At 57.8% G+C, this 25,287-nt stretch overlaps 2 protein-coding genes across 6 annotated transcripts in view; both read right to left on the bottom strand.

Annotated features, from left to right (window-relative positions):
* Positions 1-687: 687 nt before the first annotated feature.
* On the bottom strand, positions 688-2,191 carry LOC116662036 (cancer/testis antigen 1-like). The gene is made up of 3 exons (XM_032475209.1): positions 1,712-2,191; positions 1,227-1,352; positions 688-1,018 (listed from the first exon to the last, which is right to left on the bottom strand). The coding sequence occupies exons 1-3, from the start codon at positions 2,050-2,052 to the stop codon at positions 880-882; spliced, it is 606 nt and encodes a 201-aa protein (XP_032331100.1). The 5' UTR covers positions 2,053-2,191; the 3' UTR covers positions 688-879.
* Positions 2,192-4,853: 2,662 nt separating this feature from the next.
* IKBKG (inhibitor of nuclear factor kappa B kinase regulatory subunit gamma) overlaps positions 4,854-25,287 on the bottom strand; it is a 27,259-nt gene continuing 6,825 nt past the window's right edge. For 2 of the 5 annotated variants that reach the window (XM_032475198.1, XM_032475197.1), the window contains exons 2-10: positions 23,636-23,837; positions 20,360-20,571; positions 16,736-16,854; positions 14,258-14,410; positions 13,582-13,678; positions 12,390-12,533; positions 11,961-12,103; positions 11,727-11,788; positions 4,854-11,477 (exon numbers count right to left, since the gene is read on the bottom strand). In XM_032475198.1, the coding sequence (XP_032331089.1) occupies positions 11,335-11,477; positions 11,727-11,788; positions 11,961-12,103; positions 12,390-12,533; positions 13,582-13,678; positions 14,258-14,410; positions 16,736-16,854; positions 20,360-20,571; positions 23,636-23,822 (1,260 nt within the window). In that variant the 5' untranslated portion in view covers positions 23,823-23,837 and the 3' untranslated portion in view covers positions 4,854-11,334. The remainder of the gene's footprint in view (positions 11,478-11,726; positions 11,789-11,960; positions 12,104-12,389; positions 12,534-13,581; positions 13,679-14,257; positions 14,411-16,735; positions 16,855-20,359; positions 20,572-23,635; positions 23,838-25,287) is intronic. The other 3 variants (XM_032475200.1, XM_032475199.1, XM_032475201.1) reach the window with 3 other exon arrangements.

Here is a 25,287-nt window from a genome sequence, read left to right as displayed (position 1 = left end):
CCAAAGGTGGGTTAAAGGAAACGCACACCTTTAATTTTAATAGAAAATGCCAGTGAAATGTCCAGATAGATTTTACTGCCACCCTAAGTAATCATGGGTAAGAGTCTTTGTTTCTAACTATAGCCTTCCCTAGCATTGAAGACTGGAAGTTAATTAAATTAATCCTACATTAAGATCTTCTCTGGTCCCACATAGTAAATCTTAAGATTCAAGAGGATCAAACTGTTTCCAAGTAATTTAACAGGATCCCAGAACAAAGTTCAAGAATAACTTTAGGGATGGAAAAATATCCGGCACCCAAGGGAAAATTTATAACGCCTGGCATCCAATCTCAAATTACCAGGCATGCAAAAAAGCAGGAAAATCCAATCCATTATGACAGAAATCAATCAAATGGCATTGGCTGGAAAGAAAGAAAGAAAGAAAAGTGCCTTTATTTACCGACAGAATGACTGTGTACGTAGAAAGTCCAACGGGACTGTAAAAGAGCTATTACAATTAATTAGTGAGCTCAGCAAGGTTGCAGGATACAAGATATTTTAGAGGGAGCTAATCACGTTGAATGGCAGGCCACAATTTTCTTTTTATTCCATTTTTACATTGTCTTCAGTTACATTGTACTACTTGAATATCTGAACCCCAGAACCTCCCCTCCAACCTGAGGACAAACGCAAGACTACCAGGAGGTGCAGTAGAATAGCAGTAGCTCAGGTTTATTTTCTGTAATTAACAAACGTTTAATTGCCAAACAAAATACATGGGCCCTGAGTGCGCAAGGGCCAGAAGAGGCAAAAGATCAGAACCCAATAACAAAGCGGCAACTACTGCAGAGAGCAGTGCCCTGGGGAAGGGTGCTTAGAGCGGGACACATCAGTTAGGTTAGCCCCCCTTGCCCTGCTGAGGCTGAGCAAAACTCGGGGGCACAAAGCACTGCATGGCCTGCATCACCAGGAAAAGCTGGTCAAGGCAGGAGGCGATGGAAGTTCGGAGCTGGCCAGGGTCTTCAGCAGTCAATCGGCTAAAAGGGAGGGAAAAATAAAATTCGTTAGGAGGAGGGGAAGCACATTCCTCCCCCTGTCCCCTCACACCGACAATCCCAGAGCACCACAGCACCACGTTTCTTCCTTAGACTTCACCCCTCCCTGGCTCCATGACAGCTCCACCTGGGCGGAGACTGGCTCTGGCCACCTGCCACCAGCCCCTCCCCGGCCCACTGTAGAACTGACACAGCCAGGACGCTGCCATTCACACTGAACTCCTCCTGAACTGGCCCTTGCAGTTCCACATTTGGAGTCAGGAACCAGTGGGCGATCTCCGCCTCCACGGGCGACGGGAACGGCACAGTGAAGAAGCTGGTGGAGATATGGTTAAGGCACCATCCACACGACTGATTTTTGCCTGCGCCGCTGGCCTCCTCCTCGCTGAGACCCGCCTGCCTCCCAGGCCGCCCCTTGGGCCATCCCCAACCTCCCACCCTATACACTTAGGCCAGCCTGGACGTCACAGCCCCTACCCTCTGGTTCACGGCAGACTGGTTTGCCTCACCATTGCCACCCTCTGTCAGCCCAGACCACCCCTGGCCCATACCCCCCAGCAGCCAAGAGTACCCTCCTTTTACACTTCAGGCCCTACTCGCCTGCAAGACCCCCCCAAACCACCTCCAGCCCATCCCCCGGCCACCCAGCCCGCCAGGGCTCCTCAAATAGGATACAACTGAAGCAGCTGATTACCCGGACCTCCAGCCGCGGGTGCTGCATCTCCACCAGGCCCTGGTGCCTGGGGTGCCCGCTCAATCTGGGGAATGCCACCGGCTGCACCATCCGCCTCTCCTGCGACACCGGGGCCTCCGGGAGCACCTGGGCCGTCGAGGTCGCCAGGGTCGCCAGGGTCTCCAGGGTCACCAGGGTGGATGGGTTCACCGGGGCCACCTAGGTCGCCAGGGCCACCTGGCGCGCCCTGGCCACCACCGGCTGCCTCCACTGCAACAACCGCGGCACCTGCGCCTGCATCTGCTGCCCTCACGGCTCCTCCGCCATCCGCGTCAGACCCCATCTTGGATCCTCCCACCGTCGCTATGAGGAGTAGCTGAAGGACAACGTGCCCCGTCACAAAACTCAACCCCTTCGCAAGCAGTGCAACTCGGGATTCTCAGGGCGCCTGCGCAGACAGACCCCTGGCACCGCCTCCTGGCTCGTGATTGGTTCCCGCCAACAGACCCTGGAGACCCCGTAGGCTCTCTAGCCAATGGGCGCTCCCTTATGAAGCGCCAGCCCGTAGAGCGCTGTGTAACCCTAGTGAGCCTGCGCAAACAGACACCCACACGGTCTGGTCCCTTTAGACTGGCCCTGCCTCGGGCCCAGACACCCCATAAGCTGCTTAGCCAATGAGACCTCCGAACGACGCTCCTCCCCTTCACGTGGTGTGGCTCGAGCGCCCCAGTGCGCATGCCCAAACAGACGCGCGCCCAACAAGGTCTGTGGGCACGTGGCCGTTTCCCGCCAAGCCTGCGCACCCAGAGCGAGCCCCGTGCACCTCGGAGTCTCTGCCGTGGTGCCAGCCGGGCCACCCTCATGTCTGACCAGCCTGCCGACCGCCGGTCCCCTGTCATCGAGTTCTGGGAGTGAGTCAGGCGCCTCTGGGCCACGCCCGGCCTGTCCCTCTGGCCCCCCGCCCACAGCTCAAGTCTGCAGGGGCGGGGGTGGGGGCCCAGCCCCGGGGGGATGAGCCAGGGATGCGGCGCGGCTGTGCCTGCCGGCCTGGGGGAGCGAGGCTGCCGTTGCCGCTGCCGCTGCCGCGCGTGCCGGGGATGGCGTGGGGCCGGGCCGCCAGGGGCTCGTGGGCTCCAGGCACACGTGCTGCAGGGACACCGTCCAGGCTGCAGGCTTGGGCCCAGGTGCACAGGTCGGAGCAGCTGGACTCAAGGGCTGCAGGAGGGGGAGCACCACGCCCGGGCCAGCTCCGCGTCTCTTTGCCCTCGGCCAGCACAGCCCTCATGCGCTCTCCCTCCCCCAGGAACAAAGTCTTGCGGCTCTCTGGGGGGCTGGAGGTGCCAGGGGCCCTCAACTGGGAGGTGGCCCTGTGTCTGCTGGCCTGCTGGGTGCTGGTCTACTTCTGTGTCTGGAAGGGGGTCAAGTCAACAGGAAAGGTACAGCAGGCGGGGGGAGGGGATGGCTGGGCGGGGAGGAGAAGGGACCGCAGCATGAGGGGTGGAGTGTCTCCGCCGGGGACCACTGTTGCAGTGGGAAGTGACTGGACCAGGGCCGGAGCCCAGGGAGGGGGCAGGGGGCAGGTACTTCCATCCAGGCCACTTGATCCCCGCCCCATGGCCTTCCAAATCCAGGCCCAGCAGCCTTCCCTCCCCAGGGGCAGAGGCCCAGGCAGTAGCTGCCCCTTCCCTGGGTGGGACGTCCCCAACCCACTGTCCCTCCCTCCCAGTTCCTCTCTATCCCTCACTGGCTCTGTTTAGGCGGTCTCAGTAAGACCTGGTCTATGCCTGTTCCTCTCACCTGCCTGTCTGGCCCAGGGGATCCAGAGGGGAGCCTGGACACCTCCCTCCCTCAGGGGCTCCCTGGCAGGTTGCAGAGACATATATAAGAATAGTTGTGCAATAGAAGAAGGCTCACTGTACAAAGGTTGGAATAGACCCTCGCTCCTCGGTTCAGTAGTGCACGGAGCCCCAGATGGCCAGGGAAATGCCTCAAATCTAGGTCAGTGGAGCCTCTGTGTGCAGACTGCGATGGTGACTAGGTCTTGAGTAGGTCCATGGACGGTAGCGTGCCGTGCTGGAAGCCATGGCGGGAGGGAGGGCGGGTCCATACACGGAAAAGGAGTCTATTCCAGAGAGAAACACTTGCCGCCCCCTGCATCAGGGAAAAGGTCCAATTTATTAATTTTTCTGGAAGTATATTACAGTTTGTTTACAATATTATATTAGTTTTAAGTGCACAACGTAGTGATTCAGTGTTTTTATGCATTACACTCCACGTGAAGTTATAAAGTATTGGCCCTAGCTCCTGTGCTATACAATATATCCTTGTTGCTTATCACATACAACTCACCCATCTAAAGTGAACCGCTGACTGGGTTTTAGGATGTTAATAGATTTATGCGGCCATCACCACAACCAATTTCAGAACATTCTCATCATCTGTAAAAGAGATGTACCCGTGAGCAGTCACTCCCCAATTCTCCCGAACTCCTCCATCCTAAAAACCACCAGCTGACTTTCCTCAAACAAAACTTTAATTCACGTTCAGAATAGTTATAATAATGTATTGGAAAATCTAGTGTTTTGGCATGGCCTCAACTGGAATTGCTTTTCCAGCCTTCCCTGCTACATCGGGTTGGGCCCTGGCCTAGGTATGTTACATGCATCATCTCATTAGTAACTGTGCAGCACACAGACGGCATTCTACCCGTTTGACAGATGAGGAAACTACAGCTCAGAGAGATTACAGAAGGGGCACGGGCAGGACTTGTCCGGGTGAGCCCAGAGTCGGTGTTCCGGCCTGTGCATAGCCAACATGGTCTACTCCAGAAAAATAAGAGCTATAGATGCTTAAATTCCCTCCAAGTTAAGTCACACGGTCCCTAAAAGAGGTTTTCAGTGTCATCATCTCTACCACGTTAACACAGTCATTTCTGTCAAGGTCCATTTGGCAGGACGGGGTGATGTCTGCAGAAACACGGACACGGGAATCCTGATGGACCTTCTGTAAATACGCACTGAGCGGCGCTCTGTGCTGAGCACTGTTCCAGAGGATTCTGCCCCACTGATACGGACAAGGCCGCTGCTCTCCCTCTCGTGGAGGGAGATAGAAAACAAACCAAAAAAGATCTGGAATTCAAACAGGGCAATGGATTTACAATGGAGGCTTTATTATTTTTTTATTGAAGTGTAGTTGCTTTACAATGTTATGTTAGCTTCTGGTGTACAGCACAGTGATTCAGTCATACATGTGCATGGTCCTTTTCATACTCCTTTTCATTGTAGGTTACTACAAGGTATTGAATAGAGTTCCCTGTGCTGTGCAGTAGGTCCTTGTTTATCTCTTTTATACATAGTAGTTTGTATCTACAAATCCCAAACTTACAATGGAGACTTTAGATGAAGGAGGTGATGCTTCAGCTTCAGGCTGAACAACAGAAATCAGCCATGCAGAGACTGGGGACAGGGCACACTCTCCATAGGGGGGCCAACAGGGACAAAGGCCTTAAGACACACTCGAGGAAAGGGAAAGGAGGTGACGTCAAGAACTACAAGAACTCTTGGCAGGAACACTCCATTCAGCTCCTGGCTTTCAGGGATGGCCAACACTGAATGCCTTCGAGCAGCCTAAGGTCACATCCCTGGGATGGCCCAGCCCCCTTGCGAGTTCCTGCCTGAGGAGACAGGGCTGGCAAAAGAATTCACTATTAGTTCTAGCCAACCCCTGACACAGCCACCACCACCCCCCCCCTTAGAGCCTTTCTGCAGACGGCTCCCACCTGTGAATCCAGCCTCTGTCCCTCTGAGATGTCTCTGTACCTCCTACAACCCAGCAGAGTCTTTCCCGGGGACCTGAGAGCCATTCCTTTGAGATGGAATCCTTGGAAGGACGGGAGCCTCGGTCTCCCGGTCTCCGGGCCGGATGGAACCCCAGCTCCCATGACTGCCACCCACCTCGTCGCATGGACCCTGACCCACCCTCTGTGAGTTGTCGCCTGAGCCCCTGCTTGCTGTCCCCCACCTCACTGTCCCTTTGGAAGACCAGCGTGTCTGCGCAGATCAGATCTGCGCTCAGCACCTCCCCTGCTGTCACCAGTTGCCAGGTAAAACCTGCTTTAGGCCTTTCCCCGAAGTCCCGCTGTGCTTCTCGCTGACACTGGTGCTGTGCTGCTGGCCTGGGAGAGAGACGAGGATGGCAGGAGGGCGCTCGTGTCTAGCGGGGACAGAGGCTCCGTTTAGCAGAACGAAACAGTCGTGCAGACGGACAGTGGTGATGGTTGTACAATAGGAATGTGCTCAGTGCTGCTCAAGTGCACGCTTAAAATGGTTAAGATGGTAAACTTGATGTGATGTGTACTGTGCAATTTTTTTAAAAAACAAACACCCATACCACAGAGTGTTTGGAGAACAGCTTCGAAAATCAAATTTCTAACTCAGCTTTTAAAGACTGAATTGCTGGTTTGGAACTCTGCGCTTTTAGGTTCACAGAACCGGAATTTGCTTTGGGAGCACAAGTGGACGGCAGTCCGGACACCCTGACACAGCCTCCCGAGCAGTCAGCGGCCAGCGTGTGCGCGCGGTTTGCTTTGGGCGACATGGCACAGTCCCCGGGGATGTGCTCCTAGAAGCCAAGCTCTGAGGAACTTGAGTCGCCATCAGTGCTGGCCCATGACTTGGTAACACAAGCACTTCCAGGACCAACCCCCGGGTCTGCCCCAAACCCACGTGCTGTGCGAGCACACCGGAGAGTATGGCTCAGGGTGCAATGTCTCACTTCTTCCTGATTTCTTAAAGCAGGGGCTTCTCCTCCCTGAATGAAACATGGGGTCTGCCAACCCTGTGCTTAGCAGAGCAGCTAATCCAACCAAGAGCCCTGGAACCCACGTCACGGAGGACCGTGTTTAGAGTGCCCGCGTCAGCCCCCAAGTCTTGCTAGACGCTTACAAAGTCACCTTTGCTCTCCATCCGATGTTCAGTTGATTGCGCTCAGCTGCTCTCCAGTGTGAGGGTTAGTGGGGGAAGTACAAGCGCAGATCAGTGTGCAGCTGTCTGAGTATCTAGACACTGCTAACCTCGACGGGGCCAAAGAAGTGTTTGCAAATTAAATGAGACAAGTCAGCGAAGGCCCAGGATGGCACGCCCCGGGAGCACGCTCCCGACTCCACACGCCTGGAGTTCTGGACACCCCGCCTCATGCTGTAGCACGTGCTCTGACTGCAGGTTGAGATGTCTGCTCTGGAGGCTTGTGGTTTCTACCTCAGCGAGTGCATCCCAGCTCAACCTTGGGCAAGGTCACGAGAGAGCAGCCCTCGCCCACGGCTTCACCCCTACCAAAGACTGAGACACTCCGTGAAGTGGAGGGAAAATGTGCAAACTCTTGCCTGCTCTCAGGGACGACTCAAGCGGAAGTCCAAACTTTGAGGTTCCCATTTCCTGGATGAGGGGCCTGAGGCTCAGAAAGGAAAAGTCACTAGCCCCCCATCAAACTGCAGCCGGGAAGGCCTCCCCGGCGAGCCCCCCTCGCCGCCCCAGGGCCTCGGCAGCCCGCGCAGGGACACATCACTTCTTCTCGCGCAGGCCTGTCCCCTCTCTAACGTGTCCGTCGTCAGCTGCCGACGGAAGGCCTCCTGGTCATGACGTTGGCAGAGCTGCAGCTGCATTTCCCAACGGGAAGGAACAGACTCGCTGCCGCCTCAGGCCTCCTGTAAAACGGGGCTAGACTCCCCGTGGGTAATGGGTTGAAATGTGTCCCCCCCGAAGAAGAGACGTGGGAGTCCTCACCCCCACCGCCTCAGCATGTGACCATGTATGGGGACGGGGTCTTCACAGAAGTGGCCCAGTTCAGGTGAGGTTACTAGGGTGGACCCTGCTCCCGTAGGACTGGTGTCCGTATTCAAAAGGGAAACTTGGAGACGCAGCCAGGCACGGAAAGAAGATGAGAAGACACAGGGAGAAGACGGCGTCTGCAAGCCGAGGGGACAGGCCTGGAACAGGTCCAGCCCTCAGGGCCCTCCCAGGGAGCCGACCCTGCCTGCACCTCGATCCTGGACTCCGCCTCTGGAACTGGGAGACAAGACACCCCTGTGGTTTGCCCCCACCCCGTCCTGGGGTGCTCTGTCACCAGCCACTAGTGCAGACAAGGCCCCCGAGCCCACCTATGCCAGGCCGACTGCACTGGGACGTATCTTTTCTAGGTATCCAAGTGATACGTGTAAATTCCACGCATCTAGACAAGACATCAGCACACGAGGAAAACTTCCTCACAGGTGATCCGAGCACCCACAAGCGTCCCGAGGGTGGCCGTCTGGGCACCTGCAGCTTTTACGTTTTTATTGGGGTCACACTTTCTACGTGATTTTGTCTATTGGCTTTTTCACACCAACATGCTACAGAGTGTGTTGCAGGTGACGAGGTGTCCACAGCACTGGCCACACGTGCCCATGTCATCCAGAAGCACGGCCTCTGATGTCACCAGGGTCTTTGGCAGCTACAGACGAGGGTGTGGTGAGCACTGGCACGGGGCCGAAGTCACTGTGAGTCCCCGTCTGTCCCAGTTAAGGACACTGAGGAGGCTTCGAAGTGCCCAGTCCACCCCGCCCGGCCACTCTCATGGAACGGGCGACATCCCAGGCCTGTCCCTGCACCTTGCCGGCGGGGCACCGGAAGCCTTCGCTTCTTGCTATTTGGACATTACTTTCTCTCAGGGAGGGAGAAATGCTTTCTTACTGAGCTCATCTGATCAGTCATCTGGATTTCTCCTCCACACGGCCGTGAAGATCGAGGGACCACAGCTAGCGAGGCAGGCTGTTTCCCTCCTGGGAGGAATCCGACCTCTGGTTCCGGAAGGCCAGCCTAAGGACAGCCGGCAAGAAGGTGGAATCCCTCCCCTCTGGGCGAACGACCTGGTTTAACATCCTTGGTCTCTAATGCACCGTCGGCCCGCAGAAGGAAGGAGGCAGGTAGCAGGGGCGCCCAGCCTCCAGGAAGAGAAGGTTCAAAAGGATGGTGGTTCCCAGCCGACGCCTGCTCAGGTGGCCCGGGGCCCCGGCAGGGACCTTTGTCAAGCTCCCAGCTGCTTCCACCGGGCAGCCGCCACCAGCCAAAGCCCAAGGAAGCTCCTCAGGGAGAGAACGTCCACCTCTCTCGCCGCTCCCGGGCGTCAGCCCCCCTCCAGAAGGGGGGGGGGCTGGGCACCGAAGGGCGCCTACGTGCCTGTGCCCCCCCCCCAGAAGCACAGAACCCGTCCCTGCACAGCCAGTGGCCACTGCCCAGGGTGTGCGCGGTCCAACAGCTCTGTCGGGCCGCGGCCCACCCCCTGCTCCTGCCCACGTCCGCTGGCCCCAGCAGTGTTCAGCTGGAGATGAGATGTCTTAAGAACAGTCCCCCAGCTGGCCAGGGCCCTCCCCACGCCAAACTCCAGCTTTCCTCACCACAGAGCACCATGGGCCTCTGCAGCCCCGTAGCCACCGTCACTCCGGGGAACAGGCCCTCAAACCGAGCTGCAGCTCCTGGGGACACCTGCCTTCAACTGCATCTGTCCTAATCTGTCGCCCCAGAAGATACCCCTGCTCTGGGTTGAATGGCAGCCCAGGGAGATGCACCCATCCTGACCCGCGGCACTTGTGACGGTGAGCTTACTTGGGCAGGGGGTCTTTGTGGGTGTGAGGAAGGTGAGGATCTCGAGATGAGAGCATCCTGGACAACACAGGGGTCCTAAACCCAATGCCTGGTGTCCTTGTAAGAGACACAACAGAAGACACAGGCTTCTGTGAAGAAGAGAAAAGGCCACGTAACCATAGAGGCAGACGCTGGAGCAGCATAGCTGCCAGCCAAGGAACTCCAAGGACAAGCAGCAGGAGCTGGGGGAGAGGCCTGGGACTGACTCCTGCAGGGCCTCCAGACGGAGCCAAGCCCGCCCACACCCAGACTTCACGCTGCTGGCCTCCAAAACCTTGAAAAAAGGAATTCCTGATGTTTTAAGGCACCAAGTTTGTGGTCATGACAGCAGCCCTAGGGAAGAACTCCATTCCCCCCAGGTGGAAAGAGCTCTTGTAGAAAAGCTGCAGGGTCAGGATGGAAGCGCAGCGCGTGTGAGCAGAAAACCTGCCTGTGCTCTCCTGAAGGACACGGTGCGATTAGACACTTGGGCTTCCGGACACGGAACAGACCCTCCCGCCCCAACAGAGGCCAAGAAAGCCCCCAGCCCAGGCTTGTTTTCAGAACAGGCTGCTGGCTGGGCTGTCTTCCAGCCTGAGACTTGTAGCCTGACTCTAGTCCGCCCTCTCGCTGCCCCAGGGCAGGGAGCCCTGGAGAAAACCCAGGGCTGGATGGGCGACACCCGATCCCCAACCAGGGGAGCCTGCAGGCGTGCGGGGAGGCCAGGGCACCGAGGGGCAAATGTCCTCTCCTTACTACAGCTGCAAGGGTGATGCCCACGGCCCTGACAGCCTAGGAAGGATCAAGTCCTGTGAAACAACAAGGCCAGGTCCCCTGGTGTTGATAATCTGCCAGAGGTTGCCAAGTGGCTTGTGTTGGCAGGGCCAGGGCTCTGGCGGCCAGTGCGGGGCATGGGAGATGAACCCGCCACAGCGTGCGGAAAAGGAAAGGAAAAGGATGTGTGTGGGAAGCGTCCGTCCATCTGACCAAGAGGTGGCCGCGACAACTCCAGAGCCCAGGCCGTGGAGGAACAGTGGAGAAATGTGACCGCACGAAGACAACAAACTCGAGTCCAAAACACACCGGAACCAAGACAGTAGGAAAAGATCACCGCAACTTCGACCACATGCAGGAGCAGGTCCCACTAACAACCAAGAGCTCCTATAAACCGAGGAGAAAAGACTACAGCTCAGCAGAAAAATGGGCAGAAGAAACGGGCGAGCCGTTCATACCAGAAGAACTGGAAAAGACCCTGCAAGCTTGGAAAGATGCTCAAACTCACTCTTAACAGAGAGCAGGCCCCAGCCCCCAGGCGGGACACCCCTCACCTGGGGCAAGGCTCCGGGGAACCCCGGGGAGGAGAAACCCCGCCTGGGGTGGAGGAGACGCGGGCACCGCCTACTACTCCCTTTGCACTGGTGCCGCTTCTAAGAATCCGACCCAAAGGCGCACGTGATCGATGCACGAGGGTCTTCACTGCGGCGATGTTTATGACAGTGAAAAGACTGATTGGCAAGAGCCCAAATGTCCATTAGTGGCAGACAGGCTGTCCACCGCGGTGCCGCGGACGATGGAACAGCACACTGGCCGTAAGAGGGCTCAGCACAGGAGCCTGGGTGGGAGAAGGGTCCAAGGGTACTGGCCATCTCAGCCTGGGGAGCCGTTCATGCTGAGGGCCCTGGCCTTGGTTCTTGACTCCGTCAGTGCGGGGGGAGGGAGGAGTTCCAGAGGCGAGCAGTTCAAGCGGACAAAAAGAAGAAAAGGAGCCGAAGGTCAGGCCTGGCTCGGGCTCCAGGTACCCGGGAAAGGGCAGACCAGCGGAGAGGGGTGCTGAAGCGTGAGGCCCTGCAGCTAGCTCTTGGGGCTCAAAGAAGGGGGCCCCCTGTCTGTCGGCCGGCCCACGATGCAACAGCAGGCAGGCAGGTGGGGAGAGCGGCAGCCCGGGGCAGCACACAGCTCCCAGTAGAGCCCTAGTCGATGCACTCCATGACGTGTATCTGCAGGGTGTCTATGTCAGGGGCCTGATACTGGCACTTGGGGCAACAGAAGTTGAGTGGCTCCTCAGGGGGGCTTCTCCTCTGGCTGGGCAGGGCCAGTTGAAAGGAGTGGTGAGCTGGGGGAGAGAAGAGGTGCCAGTTGGGGTGGGCTGTGTGTGTGCCCCGTCACACAGACTGCACAGAGGAGAGGGGCAGAAAGTCCTGGAACTCAGTGGGACCTTGGGATCTCGCCACAGCTCCTCCTTCAGCCCCACCCCGGGATGCACAGCGCAGAGGAACTCTGGGGAGGCCAGACATGACTGCCCCTCACAGAATCCTTCTCCCAGCACCCGCCCTGCCCACCCCTCCTCTGGCAGCCCACTCACTCGAGGCAGGGGCTAAGGGGGCCTGGGAGACCTCTACGTGTCGCTTCCTCATGTCTTCAATCCTTTGAGAAGAGAAACAGTCCAATGAACACACAGGAGTCAGTCTCTGGCACCAGAGATACAAGCTGATGGCAGGCCAGCCACCGGGGCAGGAGGCGGGGCGAGGCCAGCTCACCCACCCGGACAGGCCCCAGGCCCCGCCCCACCCCTCATGGGCTCCACTCCGAGGCCCACCTGGCCGATTCCTGGCAGCTGGTCTTTAACCTGCTGTACTCCCTCTGCAGCTGCTCCAGCTGCTCCTGCAGGAACTCCTTCTTCTCAGCCAGCTTCTCCCGGGCCTGCCTCTCAGCCTGGAAGTCCGCCTTGTAGATATCCGCCTGGCAACGACAAGAGAGGGGCAGTGTCCACCGTCTGTTGGCCACATACAGGACACTCCATGCTGGACACAGGGGCAGTGGCAGGGAGTGGCGCAGAGCCCGCTCCTGCCCTCCCAGAACTCATGGCATGAAGTCACCCCAAGGGCATCGAGAGGTCGAGAAACATCGCAAGAGGTTCAAAGAGCTTCTGAGAAGCCGCTGCAAAACAGCAGCAGACACGCCAGGTCCCAGTGCCAGCAGGCCCAGTCTGGTCACCCACATGCCGGCCACTGGGCAGAGCCCTCACCTGGGCTTTCAGGACTGGAACCGTCTCCATCACGATCTTGTGCTGCTCAGCCTCTTCCTTCAGTTTGTCGATCAATTCCTGTTTGGCCACCAGGGCCTCCTCGGCCTGCTGGAGCTGCTGCTTGAGATCTTCCAGCTGCGATCCCTAGAGGTGGGCAAGGGGGAGCTGACGGAGCCCCCAGGCCAGCTGCTACTCCAGGCCAGAAGAACCAAGAGGAATGAAACATCGGCCCTGGCCGGCCTGTACTGGGGTGATGCTAGCCACAAGACGCCCCTGTGTCCAGGGCACAGGAGAGGTGGAGGCTGGAAGACGTCTGCGAGATCGTCTGGCACACGCTCCCCACAAGGCTGACGTTACCTGCCCAGCTGGACAGCCCTCCTCTAACCCTTCAAGGGACAGGGGTCAGACTGCCTCCTAAGGCTCCCTGCTCTACACTAGGCTGGTCTCCCACACTGATGCTCCACCATGTACCTGCTAAGCTGAGACCCACTGGTCCTTCCACTCTGCCACCTGGTCAAAGGTCTGCTGGTCCCCTACAGTTGCCCCCTGCTCCCCACACACACACAGACCCACTCACACACAGATGCACAGACATGCACCCACCGCCAAGCCTTCCCTCTACAGATCAAATGACCACAGTTTTATAAGCAACTCTTCCTCATGTGGCCCAATTTCACGCTGTACCCTTATATCTCTCCTGGGTCTAGTGAAGTTTGACTACATCCTTCTGAAAACATGACCAGTAGAACCTGCACCCAGTACAGGTCCGAAGAATACAAACTAGAAATAGGCTCCCAGCCAACTTCAACGTCGGTATGGAAGCCTTCCCAGGCAAAGTCAAGCCAGGAGCCCAGCTGGGGACGCCCGGCAGGACGCCGACTGACAGGAGCATGTTCCTGCCCATGCAGGGAGCATCCCAAGGCCCCGCCTGGGTCGCTGTTGGCGGCGAGCGGCACAGCCATTTCCCGGCTCTGAGCGGTCACTCTGTGGCCCTGACAAAGCTCTAGGATGAGCTGCGCGTCCCTCCCACAACCCGACTCCGTCAGGCCTACTAAGGTAGAGCCTTGCGGGCCGAGATCCCTGAACCGGGGGCAGTAGGCCCTGGGCTCTTCTCCGCCCCCGAGCCACGGGGAGGGGGGCGAGGGGGAGGGCAGGCAGCCCCGGTAGCTGCAGCGGTGCAGCCTGCACTCACTCTGCTCCGCTCGCTGCTCACCGCGCCGCTCTTGATGTGGCTGTCGTACTCCTGGAAGAGCTGGTGATAGGCCACCTGCAGCTGGGCCAGCTTCCGCCTAAGGAGAGGGAGGCACGGCTGGTCCTGATCCAGAGCTGCTGTTCCTGCTTCCAACGCCACCCTTTTTCTTCCTGCCACATCCCCAGACCAGAATGTGGTTTCCAGGGTGGCTTTGAGCCTTAAAGGCCGTCAGGCGTGAGGCAGGCTTTGCTAACTAGTTAATGTCATTTTCCTTCAACTGAGGTTTTTGAAAAGTATAAGAAAGGTTTATAATAAATGGAGCTGTCCGGTACTCTTCAGAAAAGTCACCTTCGGGGGTGAGTGTAGAGCTCAGGGGCAGAGCGTGTGCTTAGCCTGCACGAGGTCCTGGGTTCAATCCCCAGCGCCTCTGTTAAGGGGGAAAGAACAGTCAACTTCATGAAAAACATAGAAAAGCAGGGTGACCATTCGAAAGACAACTCGAAAGGCAGGCCAACAAAAAAAGGATCCCAGATCGGATGCTGTTAACGTGCGGGCCTGAGGCTGGAACGTGGCTACGGACTGGAGAATGGACAGTGTCACCCAGCAAAGATGCGCCATTTGGGGGTGACCATGGTGGGGGACACAGTTGGACCCCCAGAGGGCAGAAGGCACTCACTTCTCCTCCGAGGCAGCCTGGCGCTCCATGCGCAGGGCGGCCTCCATGCTCTGGTTCTGCATGCGCAGCTGGTCCACCTGCACGCTGTGCCGCTGCTGCAGCGCCTCCCGCTCACTCTCCAGTTGCCGGGCCTGCTCGCTGGCTGCCCGGGCCCTGGCGGGGGGGCGGGGGGGAGAGGTCACAGGATCCCTGCTGCACAGGCAGACTGCCAGCAGCAGTCAGAGCGCCAGAAGCCGGGAGCGGGGAGAAGTCAGAGTGGAGTGTGACCTAGAGGGGGAGACCTCCAGGTGTCACAATGGAGGCACTGTCACTGGAGACAGGGACAACGGCAGGGCACCTGGTTGGGGGTGGCACATATGTGTCAAGGCAGGGGCCCACAAGGCCACCAATTGTGGACTGCGAGGACACCCGGGCCTTGGGTTCGGGCTGATGACACCCATCAGGGAAGCCCTTTTGAAGGGCTTGGTCCCGGGGGAGAGGAGCCCAGGGAACTGCCCAAGGAGTGCTGACAGGGGACCAGAGCAAGCCCAGTAGAGGGGGCTGGGACAGACTGGAAGGAAAGGAAGTAAAGACAGCCAGCAAAGACGAGCCTTTCTAGAAGGTGGGGGTGGGGGAGGTGAGAAAGGGGATGGGGCAGGGGGAATGGCCCTTTCCCTCCCCATCACTGTTCTAGAAGAGGCAAGGAGGTGGCTGGTCCACCTCAGCGGCTCATCTGGAGTCCCAGAAGTCCACACCCACAAGCACAGCCTCCCCTTGCCCACCGGGGAGACAGCCAGGGCCTTGACAGAGAATTCCTCTTGCCATTGGCACTGCTCCAGTGGGTGTGGATGCCAAGATGCCCAGGCCCCCAGGCCCCTGTCTCCACACTTACACCCCACACAGCTCCCTAAATCTCTAGGTGCACCCTTTAACCACGTCACCATGCTGTCCCCAAGGCCTTCCTCAGTCCCCACTGTGGGGCAACACTGGCTGTTTCTGCATGGGAGGTGGTGTTTACTGAGAATCTCCACTGGTCTCACCTGCCAGGCGCCCTAGAACAAGGAAATGGGCCCTTCCAATGTGACAGGCCTGGGCTTCAAAGAGCCACCATGCATACGCAGTTTGAAGCTGTTAAAACGGCCATGCCAGCCAAACAGTGAGACAAGCAAGAGCCTGGCCTGAGAGGCCCAGCTCAGCACTTAAGTGCTCGAGCACGTGGCAGAGGACAGGACAGGACGGGACCCAAGAGCCTACATCCTGTAGGGTCATTAATGGACCAAAATCGGCTGCAAAACTGCACTCATGGCATCAGGCGTCCAGCAGCTTCTTTTATGTGCACAGAAAAAAAGATATGCAGCAGAGACACCAAACTGTCTTCAGAATTACACGTGTGCCTTTCAGAAAGCTGGGGGCACAGAAGAGGGAAGACAACAGAATGTGGTCGGCCAGCCTTCCGTGTGCTCCTCCGGTGCAGCGTTTCCCAGGGGGAAGCGGGCTCCCGCCTCTGGTGATGGGAGGGGCGTCTACACCCCCCCCCCCGCCCCGTGGAAAGAATAAAACCATATGAGCATCTCAACAGATGCAGAAAAAGCTTTGGATAAAGTTCAACACCCACTTACGGGAAGTTCCTGCCGGCTCCTCTAGCCTCCCTCAGGAAGGTGTCCCCGACCCTGCCCAATGCGCCCTGATCCCCCACAGCCCTGGGAGAGCTGGGGCCACCCCTGTCAGCTGCACCCAGCCTTCTGGAGGGCAGCAGCTGGGCGCCCTGACGATCACACAAACAGCCACGCCCTCTGACCCAAAGACCCCGCTTAGGGGAAGGCACTTTGCAGAAGAGAGCTAGCGGCAGGCCCAAGGCTGGCAGCTTGGGAAGGGCTGGCTGGTGAAGTTGGCCTCATGGTGGTGCCCAGGCTGCAGGCTGGTGCGAGTCCCCTATGCTGACATGACATGTTCCCGACTGATCAGGATGGTCCCCGGGCCTGGACCAGTCACACAACAGAGCGCATGCCTGGTCGTGATTGGCCCTCAATGAAACCCGGGGCACCCAGTCTCTGGGTTCCCTTGGAGGCCAAGGGATGCATCTGCCGCTGCTGGAGAAGGGAGAGTGCTCAGGGGGTCCCTCAACGGAGGGAGACAGGGAGCCAAGGCATGGGGCTCTCCACCCCAGACCCATGTCCTCTGTCCTCGGGCGTCCTGGTATGTGCCCTTTGCTGTGACAAACCTCAGCTGTGGGGGCACTGAGCACACTTCCCTGTGGATCACAGGGGTGCTCTTCCCCCCACCCCACGAAAATGCTCCCTAAGGGAATCATCCCAATTCCAGCAAAAGGTCACAGAGCCCACAAGTGCCGCTGGGACCCAGGTCCCAAACCCCCAGTCCCCAGCCCCACGACTTACCTACTCCAACGGCCCTGTGCACTCCAGTCCGTTCTGTCCCAGAGGAATTCTCTGGAGGCCCCTCAACTGTCTCATTCTCCTCAGGCCTTCCCTCCCCACTCACCTGCTCTCCAGAGCCTGCCGCTCCTTGGCGGCGGCCTCCAGGCGACTCTGGCTCTCCTGGAGCTCCCCCAGCAGGGACGTCACCTGCGCCTTCACTGAGGCCTTGTCCTCGGCCATCTGCTGCAGGGGAGAAGGCCGCCTTCTGTCAGCAGGGCTTTCCTGCTTGCCGCCCACCCCGGGCAGCCCCGAGCCCCAGGGCCACCTGGAAGCGCTGGGACGCGTCACCCTGAGGCTTCTCTCCTGTCCTCGGTGCCCCCACTTCCCTCACATCTCACCTGTGGAAGCTTCTCCACCGTGGCAAGGCAACTGAGGCAGCAGAGAGGGACCAAGTCCCAGGAGCCCACAGTCCCAAGCCCCTCCTCACCCCTGCAGATGAGGCCACTAGAGACCCAGGGACACAAGTGCACAGAGATGCCCCGAGTCTCCAAGGACCGAGCCCAGAAGGAATCTCCCTGCCTCTCTGAGACTTGGCATCAAGGGAGGTAAGACTCAAACACGGCCACAAAGACACGTACTCCAATGCCCTAGGCCACTAGAAGGTAAGATGGACTGACACTGTTTCCAAAAGACCTCCACTGGCGACAGAATTCAAGAGTTGTCCAAACTCCGCATCGCCCAGACTCCCTCATCAAACTGTCCAGACCCAGGTCCCCTGAGACCTCAGGCAGTTCAAGCCGAGGGTCAAGCCTCAGTCCCCGCATCCCCGGCCCCTCCGGAGGAACCCCTAGGTAGTGACCACCCCCCTGCCCTCCTCGTCCCCACCCTGGGTTCACGCACGCGGGCACGCGCACAACACACCTCCCCACCCACCACTCCTGCCCTCTCCTTTTCAAGTCCAGTCTCAGGACCACGCCTCTTCTCCATGTCCATGCACATGAGGGTGATCTGATCTGATCTCTCAAGGCTTCCAATACCCTCTACAGGCTGCTACCTTCCAAATTTGCACCTCCAGGACAGGTTCCTCTCCTGAACCCCAATGCAGCTATCCAACTGCCTGCCCCACCTCTCCACGCCAATGCCTGTCAGCAGGCCCTGTCAGCTAATGCACCCACTTCAACCCACCACCGCACCCACCCGGGCTCCGCGTTTCATTCCTGTGGCTGTCAGAGCCAGGGCTTAAGACAACAGAAATGTGCCGTCTCCCAGTTCAGGAGGCCAGAGGTCCAAGATCAAGGGTGGGCAGGGTTGGCTCGTCCCAGAGGCTCTCGGGGAAGAGTCCGTCCTGGGCCCCTAGCCTGGCTTCTGGAGGAGGCCAGCATCCCTGGCGTGTGGGGCAACATCTCCACTCGGATACCTAATTCTCTAGACAAAACCGTGGAGTCCTTCTCGAGTCCTGTCTCTCACAGCTCACACCTAATTCATGCAGGAATCCTGTCAAAATGTATGCTAGACGCTACCTGATGACACTAAGCGGCCGTCACTAATGAGTGTAGGTGGGATGGTGGTGCAGTGGTCATGCTCCTTTCGGAGGCATTTCTTAGAGATGCACAAGGGAATATTTACGAAGGAAATGAGGTGATGTCTGGAATGTGCTTCAAAACAATGGGGTAACTCCTGGGTATGCAGCCAAAATAAATGAAAACACACATCCACACAGGAATGCTCATAGCAGCATTACTCCTGACAGCCAAAGAGTGGAAACAACCCAGCTGTCCAGTAAATGACAACGGAGTAAAGAAAATGTGGTCCCTCCATCCACGGGAATATCGTTAGACCATAAGAAGGAGCCAGGGACTCGTACAGGCTACAACATGGATGAACCTCAAAAACACGGTGAGTGAAGGAAGGGTTAGAGACCCTGCATAACTCCACGCAACGCGACGCCTCGAGCAGGCGAAGGCAGAGACAGAAACCAGATTAGCAGGGGCCGCGGGAGGCATGGGACCAGAGAGGATTGCTGATGGGAATGGGCATTCTTCTAGGGGTGATGAAAATGTTTCAGAACTAGAGAGGGGTAATGGTTGTACAACTCTATGACTATACAAAAAAGTACTGAATTCTGCACTTTAAGAGGGTGAATTTTATGGCATGTGAGCTTTATCTCAGTAAAGCTGTTCCAAAAAATTCCACACTCTGGCTGCACCAGGCTCTGCAGGGATGCACATTAGGGTGCGCCCCAGCTCCTGCTGCGGGCAGCATCTGCCACCCCCGCCGGCTCGCACTGTCAGTGCACAAGAGTCCTCTTAGGTGAGACTGATGAGTTGGTGGTGACCTGGATTTTCAGCTTGAAGAGAAAATGCCAAATAGTTTTCCAGAGTAGTGGCACCAAGTGATGCTGCCACCAGCAACATAAAGCCATGTCCCCGCCAATACCCATCACTGTCCGACTCGTCACCTGGAAATAGGGCTTGGGCAGTGGCTCTGATCCGTACTGTGACACCAGCGTCACCCTGGAGGAGGATGGGCTCTGATCCATTGATTGCTGAGGACCAGAAAAGACTCAACTCTATCCACATCCCTGCACTCAAGAGACTGGAGCAAACTCTAACATGGATTCAAGCAGCCTAAGGTCACATCCCTGGGATGGCCCAGCCCCCTTGCGAGTTCCTGCCTGAGGAGACAGGGCTGGCAAAAGAATTCACTATTAGTTCTAGCCAACCCCTGACACAGCCACCCCCCCCCCCCTTAGAGCCTTTCTGCAGACGGCTCCCACCTGTGAATCCAGCCTCTGTCCCTCTGAGATGTCTCTGTACCTCCTACAACCCAGCAGAGTCTTTCCCGGGGACCTGAGAGCCATTCCTTTGAGATGGAATCCTTGGAAGGACGGGAGCCTCGGTCTCCCGGTCTCCGGGCCGGATGGAACCCCAGCTCCCATGACTGCCACCCACCTCGTCGCATGGACCCTGACCCACCCTCTGTGAGTTGTCACCTGAGCCCCTGCTTGCTGTCCCCCACCTCACTGTCCCTTTGGAAGACCAGCGTGTCTGCGCAGATCAGATCTGCGCTCAGCACCTCCCCTGCTGTCACCAGTTGCCAGGTAAAACCTGCTTTAGGCCTTTCCCCGAAGTCCTGCTGTGCTTCTCGCTGACACTGGTGTCTTTATAAGAAGACGAGGAGAGACAGAGACACAAGAAGAAGGCAATGTGTCAATGGGGAGAGAGGCTGGCACAGGTCCTGCCCTCGTGGCTCAGAAGGAACTGACCCTGCCCGCACCCTGGTCTTGGACTTCTGGTGATTCCTGGTGGGGCCTGAAGCCGCATGTCTCAGCTTGACCTCCTGAGTGCGGGGACCCAGGAACTCAGGTCAGCTGGGCAGGTGCTCTGGGCCTCCAGGACCGACCCCCATCAAATCCCCGGACAGCAGCGCTCAGGGAGCGTCCCTGGTGACAGCAGCCCATGTGTGTTGTCACCTGTCGCTGCCGGGAGAAAGGGCACTGTCCCACGACTTGGCTGGCGGGAGGCCCGGGAGCTCGCGCCTGGTGTCTCCCGGACCTGCCCTCCGCCCCTTTTATCTTGGCTGGTCTCACCCTGTGTCCTCCCCAGTCTCACCCGGAACCACGAGAACAGCTTTTCTCAACTCTGTGAGTCCTCCTGGTGACACAGAGAGCCCGAGGGAGCCCCTGGGGACCCCCGAGCACAGGTACCCCAGGTTCTGGGCATGCAGGCGGCTGGTGGCCCCCGGCTACCTGCTGGCACCGCTTCAGGTGCTCCACCTCATGCAGGGCCTGCTCCTTCTGCCGGCGCAGGTCCACCTTCTCCAGGCTCAGTCTCTCCACCAGCTTCCTGGCCTCCTGGAACTTCTGCATGAGGAATTCCTTCTCCTCCCGCTGGCTGCCCTGCAGACGCTGCAGCTCCTCACAGCGCTCCCGCAGCATCTGGTTGCTCTGCCTGATAGCATCTGGCAGCAGAGGACATTACAAAGGGGCGGTGAGCCCCGCACGGCACCCTCCCCGGACCACCGCAGCCGCCCTGCCCCCCAGAGACAGCTTCGAAACACTTCCTTTATTTCGTGAAGCACTTTCAAAATCAATTTCGCAAATGCTGTGCCCCGAAATTTCTCCAACGAGCTCCTAAAGCATGCGCCAAATGTCACTTTCCTTGTAAGTGACTCTGAAATTCAACTGAACTCTGCTCGAAGTGGGGGGAAGGTGTGCCTGCTCTGGGGCGCTGGGGCACTGTCCTCGGGATCAGAAGGTCCTAACCCACCCGCAGACTGGGGGGACGGCCACCAGTACAAAATTCCCTGCGGCATTGCTGGCCACAGACTAGAGGCCAGAAGCCTTGGAGTGGGCCAGTCACCCCTCCTCAAGCCTCACTATCATCTACAGGTTCAACGGGACAATCACACCCAGCTCACGGGCTAAAGAGGGTTAAATGAAAAAGCAGACCAAGTGCCGGGTGCACAACATAAACTCCAGAAACAGCCCGTCTGCACGCAGTCAGGAGAGGCTGGGGAAAGGAGCGCCACACACCAGGGGCACCCCAGGCAGCAGAAGACTGTTAGGGGTGACAAAACTGAGCAGTGACACACAAAGGTTCTAGCCACAACAGAGCTACACAAGACAGGGGCGGGCAGCAGCTTCAGGTCACCCCCAGCCAAGGCGCGCAGCGAGCTGCCGGAGCATTCCGTTGCTGGAACTGCAGTGGCTTCTGAGCCTGGCTGCAGAGCCACCTCTGCACTCCGCTGTCCCCATGGGCCTCCTTCCCTCAGGGGAGCCTGGGGCACATGTTCCCCCACCAACCTCCACCCACCATCCTGCTGCGCCCCCGCCTAAGGCTCAGCTCAGCTCACGGGTAATTTCTGTTTTTTAACTGAGGTAAAATGCACATAACGCCAAATTCACCATTTTAACTGGTTTAAAGCAGACAGTCATTCTGGGGCTTCAGAGTTTTTCACAAAGCTTTGGGTTCATAGCTATCTCTTTCCAGAACATTTCCACCACCCTCAAAAAAATACCCCATATCCACTGGCAGTCACTTCCCCGCTGCCCCTGGTCCCTGGTGCCCACTGGTCAGTTTCTGTCTGCACTCATCCCTCCTTGGACATGGCACCTCCATGGACTCCTTCACCAGGTACACACTACTTCTCCCACAAAGCTTCCCCAAAAACATCCCAAGCAAATTCTATGTCCTCCCCTCTGCCCCTGCCTCTGCTGACACAATCACGAGCATCGTCGGGGGCAGACACCCTCGGGCCCCAGGGGTCTGGCCCAGGGCCTGACACACAGCAGTCTTATAGCAGAAACATGCGGAGCCCAAACTCCCTGCAGGGCAGCTGGAGGGCCGTGGTCCCTGCACAGCCAGCAAGCCACATTCTCACCCCTGAGCCCCCTTTGGCAGAACAGAGCTCTGGAATGTGAGCTACTGCTCCATCCCCTAACCTGGCTGCCAGCTCTATGTGGTCCCAACACAGTAAGACATTTGAGACATCTGGGGGTATCACTGGTTGTCCTAGCTGGGAGGCTGCTATCAGCATCCAGCAGATAGAGGCCAAGGATGCTGCCCAGCGCCCTACAGTGCCCAGGACAGCCCCAGACATCTGAGCACTCAGGGGAAAACCTGCCCTAAACCAGGGAAGTCCTGGCCCTCCACGCTCAAATCAGGGCCATCTCCAAAGCAGGCCAGCCCACCAAGAGACCAAGCAGCCCCTTAGTGGCAAGCTGACTGCACTGGAAGCCTTCCATCCTGAAAAGGGGGGTGATTCACCTTGATAGGAAGAAGGGACACATTCCAGGCACAGGTTTGGCCCCTACCCACAGGGCCTCAGGCAGCACTGGTCTCTGAGGCCTCCAGAGCATGTGACTCGTCAGCCCAGGGTCCCATGTAACATCCCATCACATCAGGAGGTGGGGGAGTGGCCCCATGACCGTGGCCTCCACTGGCTGTGTCACATGCCAACCTGCCAGCCAGCCAGGACAGTGGAGGGCTGAGTGAAAACAACAGGAACCAGGAAGAAGCCAAAGGAGCCACAAACCACCATCACTCTCCGTGACCCATCTAGGGAGCCTGTGCCGCCCACCGCCTAGGTCCAGTCCCCATTGGGAAAACATAAGTCTCACTGACTCAGAAGCTAGGGGCACCATGTGGGCCCCTGGGATTACTCGAACCAAAGGAGCAGCAGGCCAGGACAGGAGCCCCAGGGCACGAGCAGAGAACAAGAGGGAGTGGTCCCACGAGGCGACCAGCAACGGGTCACACCCCCCAGGGCAGCCACACCACCTGGGGGGCACGGTGCCATGGCGTCTGGGACCTGGAGAAGTTGCCCCCATACAGGTGAGGACGGGGAGGTCGAGGGAGCGGGGCGGATGGGATGGAGAAGGGGGGAAAGAGGGGGAAGGGGAGGAAGTGGGGAGGAAGGAACCTACTCGAACCACAGCCACTTGGGGGAAGGTGCAGCTTTAAGACAACCTTCAGTCTCTTCAGAGAGCTGCCTGCCCGGGGTCACCCCCAACCCAGAGGGGCCTGGACCTCCCTTTCCTGAACCAGCCCACTGGGCCTTCCGAGGGTAGGCCACGCCCATTCCCAGAATAGACCATACCTCTTTCCGGAGCAGGTCACGCCCCCTCCCAGCACAACCAGTGCTTAATGACTGATCAGTATGAAGATACAGGGGCCTCAGAAGGGTCCTTCCAGCTCCAGAGCTCCTCGGAGGTGGGCCTGCGCTGCAGCCCAGCCTCCCCCTCCGTCCACCCCTGCTTCGCCACTGGCCTTCCCTTCCCTTCCCCTCCCTGATGCTGGTTCCGAGAGGACTCTAAATAAACGTCTGTATCTCAGAGTCCACTTCCAGGGAACCCCGCGTAAAATAAACAGGGAGGGTGACTGAGCTTGAATCACTAACTGGCCCTCAGGCGCACGTCCACCCCAGGCCTAGGAAATGCAGAGGTGCAGGGGTGGGGAATACGCCTTCCCCAAGCAGGGCCGGGTCCCCTGACGTTTTACTCCACACCCGCTGTCTTCCTCACCTCGGAGCTCTTGATTCTCCTCCAGACAGCGCTGGAAGGTCTCCGGGGTGCCCTGCTCTGAAGGCAGGTGGAGCATGGCCGGCTTCCCCAGAGAAGACTCTTCAGCCAGCACGTCTGGGTCCCCTGCTGGGCCGCTGCTAGGCTGCACCATCTCACTCGGCTGACTCTTCCAGGGCGGCCTGCTCATCCAACAAGGCAAGCTCTGAAAGACAAAGCCAGCGGGGACCTATGCAGGATTCTCCTACCCTGTTGGACAAGGACGAGTTCCAGGGCCACGCCAAGCAGAGTGAGCAGTACTTTCCCCAGTGGAACAGGGTGCTGAAGTGGGCTTTGGGGTCTAAGAGGTGGCACGTATTCCCACTCCAAAGGGAGGTGCGGGCCCTTAGGCGGGGCTGGAAAAGGCCATGGGCCAGCACTGGCTGTAACTGTGCCGAGCTATCTCCAGGCTACAAACTCAGGCTAAGAATTTGACCAGAGGGAAAATTATGGAGATTCTTTTCGGAGGGAGGTGTCAGTGTGTGGGAATCCTACCCTCTACACACACCTCCAGGCAGGAGCGGAGGGTGCTGGCCCCTCACCCAGCACAGTAAGTTGAATGATGGCCCCCAATAAGATATGTCCACGTCCTGACCCCCAGAACCTGTGAATGTGCCTGATTTGGAAAAAGAGTCTTTGCAGATATAAAGAAGTGAAGGGTCTGGAGATGAGATCTTCCTGGATTATCCAGGTGGGCCCTGAATCCAATGACAAATGTCCTTCTAAGAGACAGAAGAGGAGAGACATAGACACAGAGGAGAAGCCACATGAAGACATAGGCAGAGACAGGAGGGAGGCAGCCACAAGCCAAGGGATGTCTGGAGCCCCCAAAAGCTGGAAGAGGCAGGAAGGACCCTCCCCTGGAGCCTGCAGAAGCACAGCCCTGAGACACACTGATCTCAGACTTCTGGTCTCCAGAACTGGGAGAGGATGCATCTCTGTTGTTTGAAGCCGCCCTGCTTGTGGACATCTCTTACAGCAGTCCTCAGACGTTAATATTCCTAGTAAGAAGGGGTTCGCAGAGACCACTCACAACCTGATAACTGTTTCCTGGAATTGAGGGGCCGAAGGGGACATCTGGTATCTGACGTGGGGTAGGGGTGAGGGAGCAGAGCTCAGTGGTAGAGTGCGTGCTTGGCCTGCATGAGGTCCTGGGTTCAACACCCAGTCCCTCCATTAAAAAAAAAAGACTGACTACACGTAGGAGGAGGCTCATCTCAATAGAAGTTTCCAGGAGTAGGCCTGAGCTACAGCCCGAAACCTGAATGCCGGATAAGCTCGGATGTTTCACTATGACACTGATATTTCACTGAACATCCATCCTACTGACCCATCAGCAGTAACTGACCAACTGCTGATCCCTCCCTCAGCTCCCAGAACAGCCCACACTCCCCACACATGGTGGTGCCCCAGGGCTCTGTTCTGGGATGTTTTCACTAACTACAGTCACTCCACTACTAATTCCTAATTCCACGCAGACTCCCAGCTTTAACCCTCATTTTCATGCCGATGATGCTCAAAATTAGAACTCTTTCCTGGACTCCAAACTCACACATCAAACTCAACATCTCCCCTTGGATAGCTAGTCAGCCTCTCAAACCTAACCTCCCTAAAAC

Source organism: Camelus ferus, chromosome X, assembly GCF_009834535.1.
Source record: "Camelus ferus isolate YT-003-E chromosome X, BCGSAC_Cfer_1.0, whole genome shotgun sequence".
NCBI lineage: Eukaryota > Metazoa > Chordata > Mammalia > Artiodactyla > Camelidae > Camelus > Camelus ferus.
The sequence above is the reverse complement of the archived record's forward strand: the minus strand, read 5'-3'. Positions and strand labels throughout refer to the sequence as shown.

Excerpts from the sequence above, each read along its gene's own strand:
- LOC116662036 (XM_032475209.1), bottom strand. The coding sequence starts at position 2,052 with ATGGGGTCTGACGCGGATGGCGGAGGAGCCGTGAGGGCAGCAGATGCA. Across the intron at positions 1,353-1,711 it reads GGTAATCAGCTGCTTCAGTT|CTTCTTCACTGTGCCGTTCC; the intron begins GTATCCTATTTG and ends TATCTCCACCAG. Across the intron at positions 1,019-1,226 it reads AATGGCAGCGTCCTGGCTGT|CCGATTGACTGCTGAAGACC; the intron begins GTCAGTTCTACA and ends CCTCCCTTTTAG.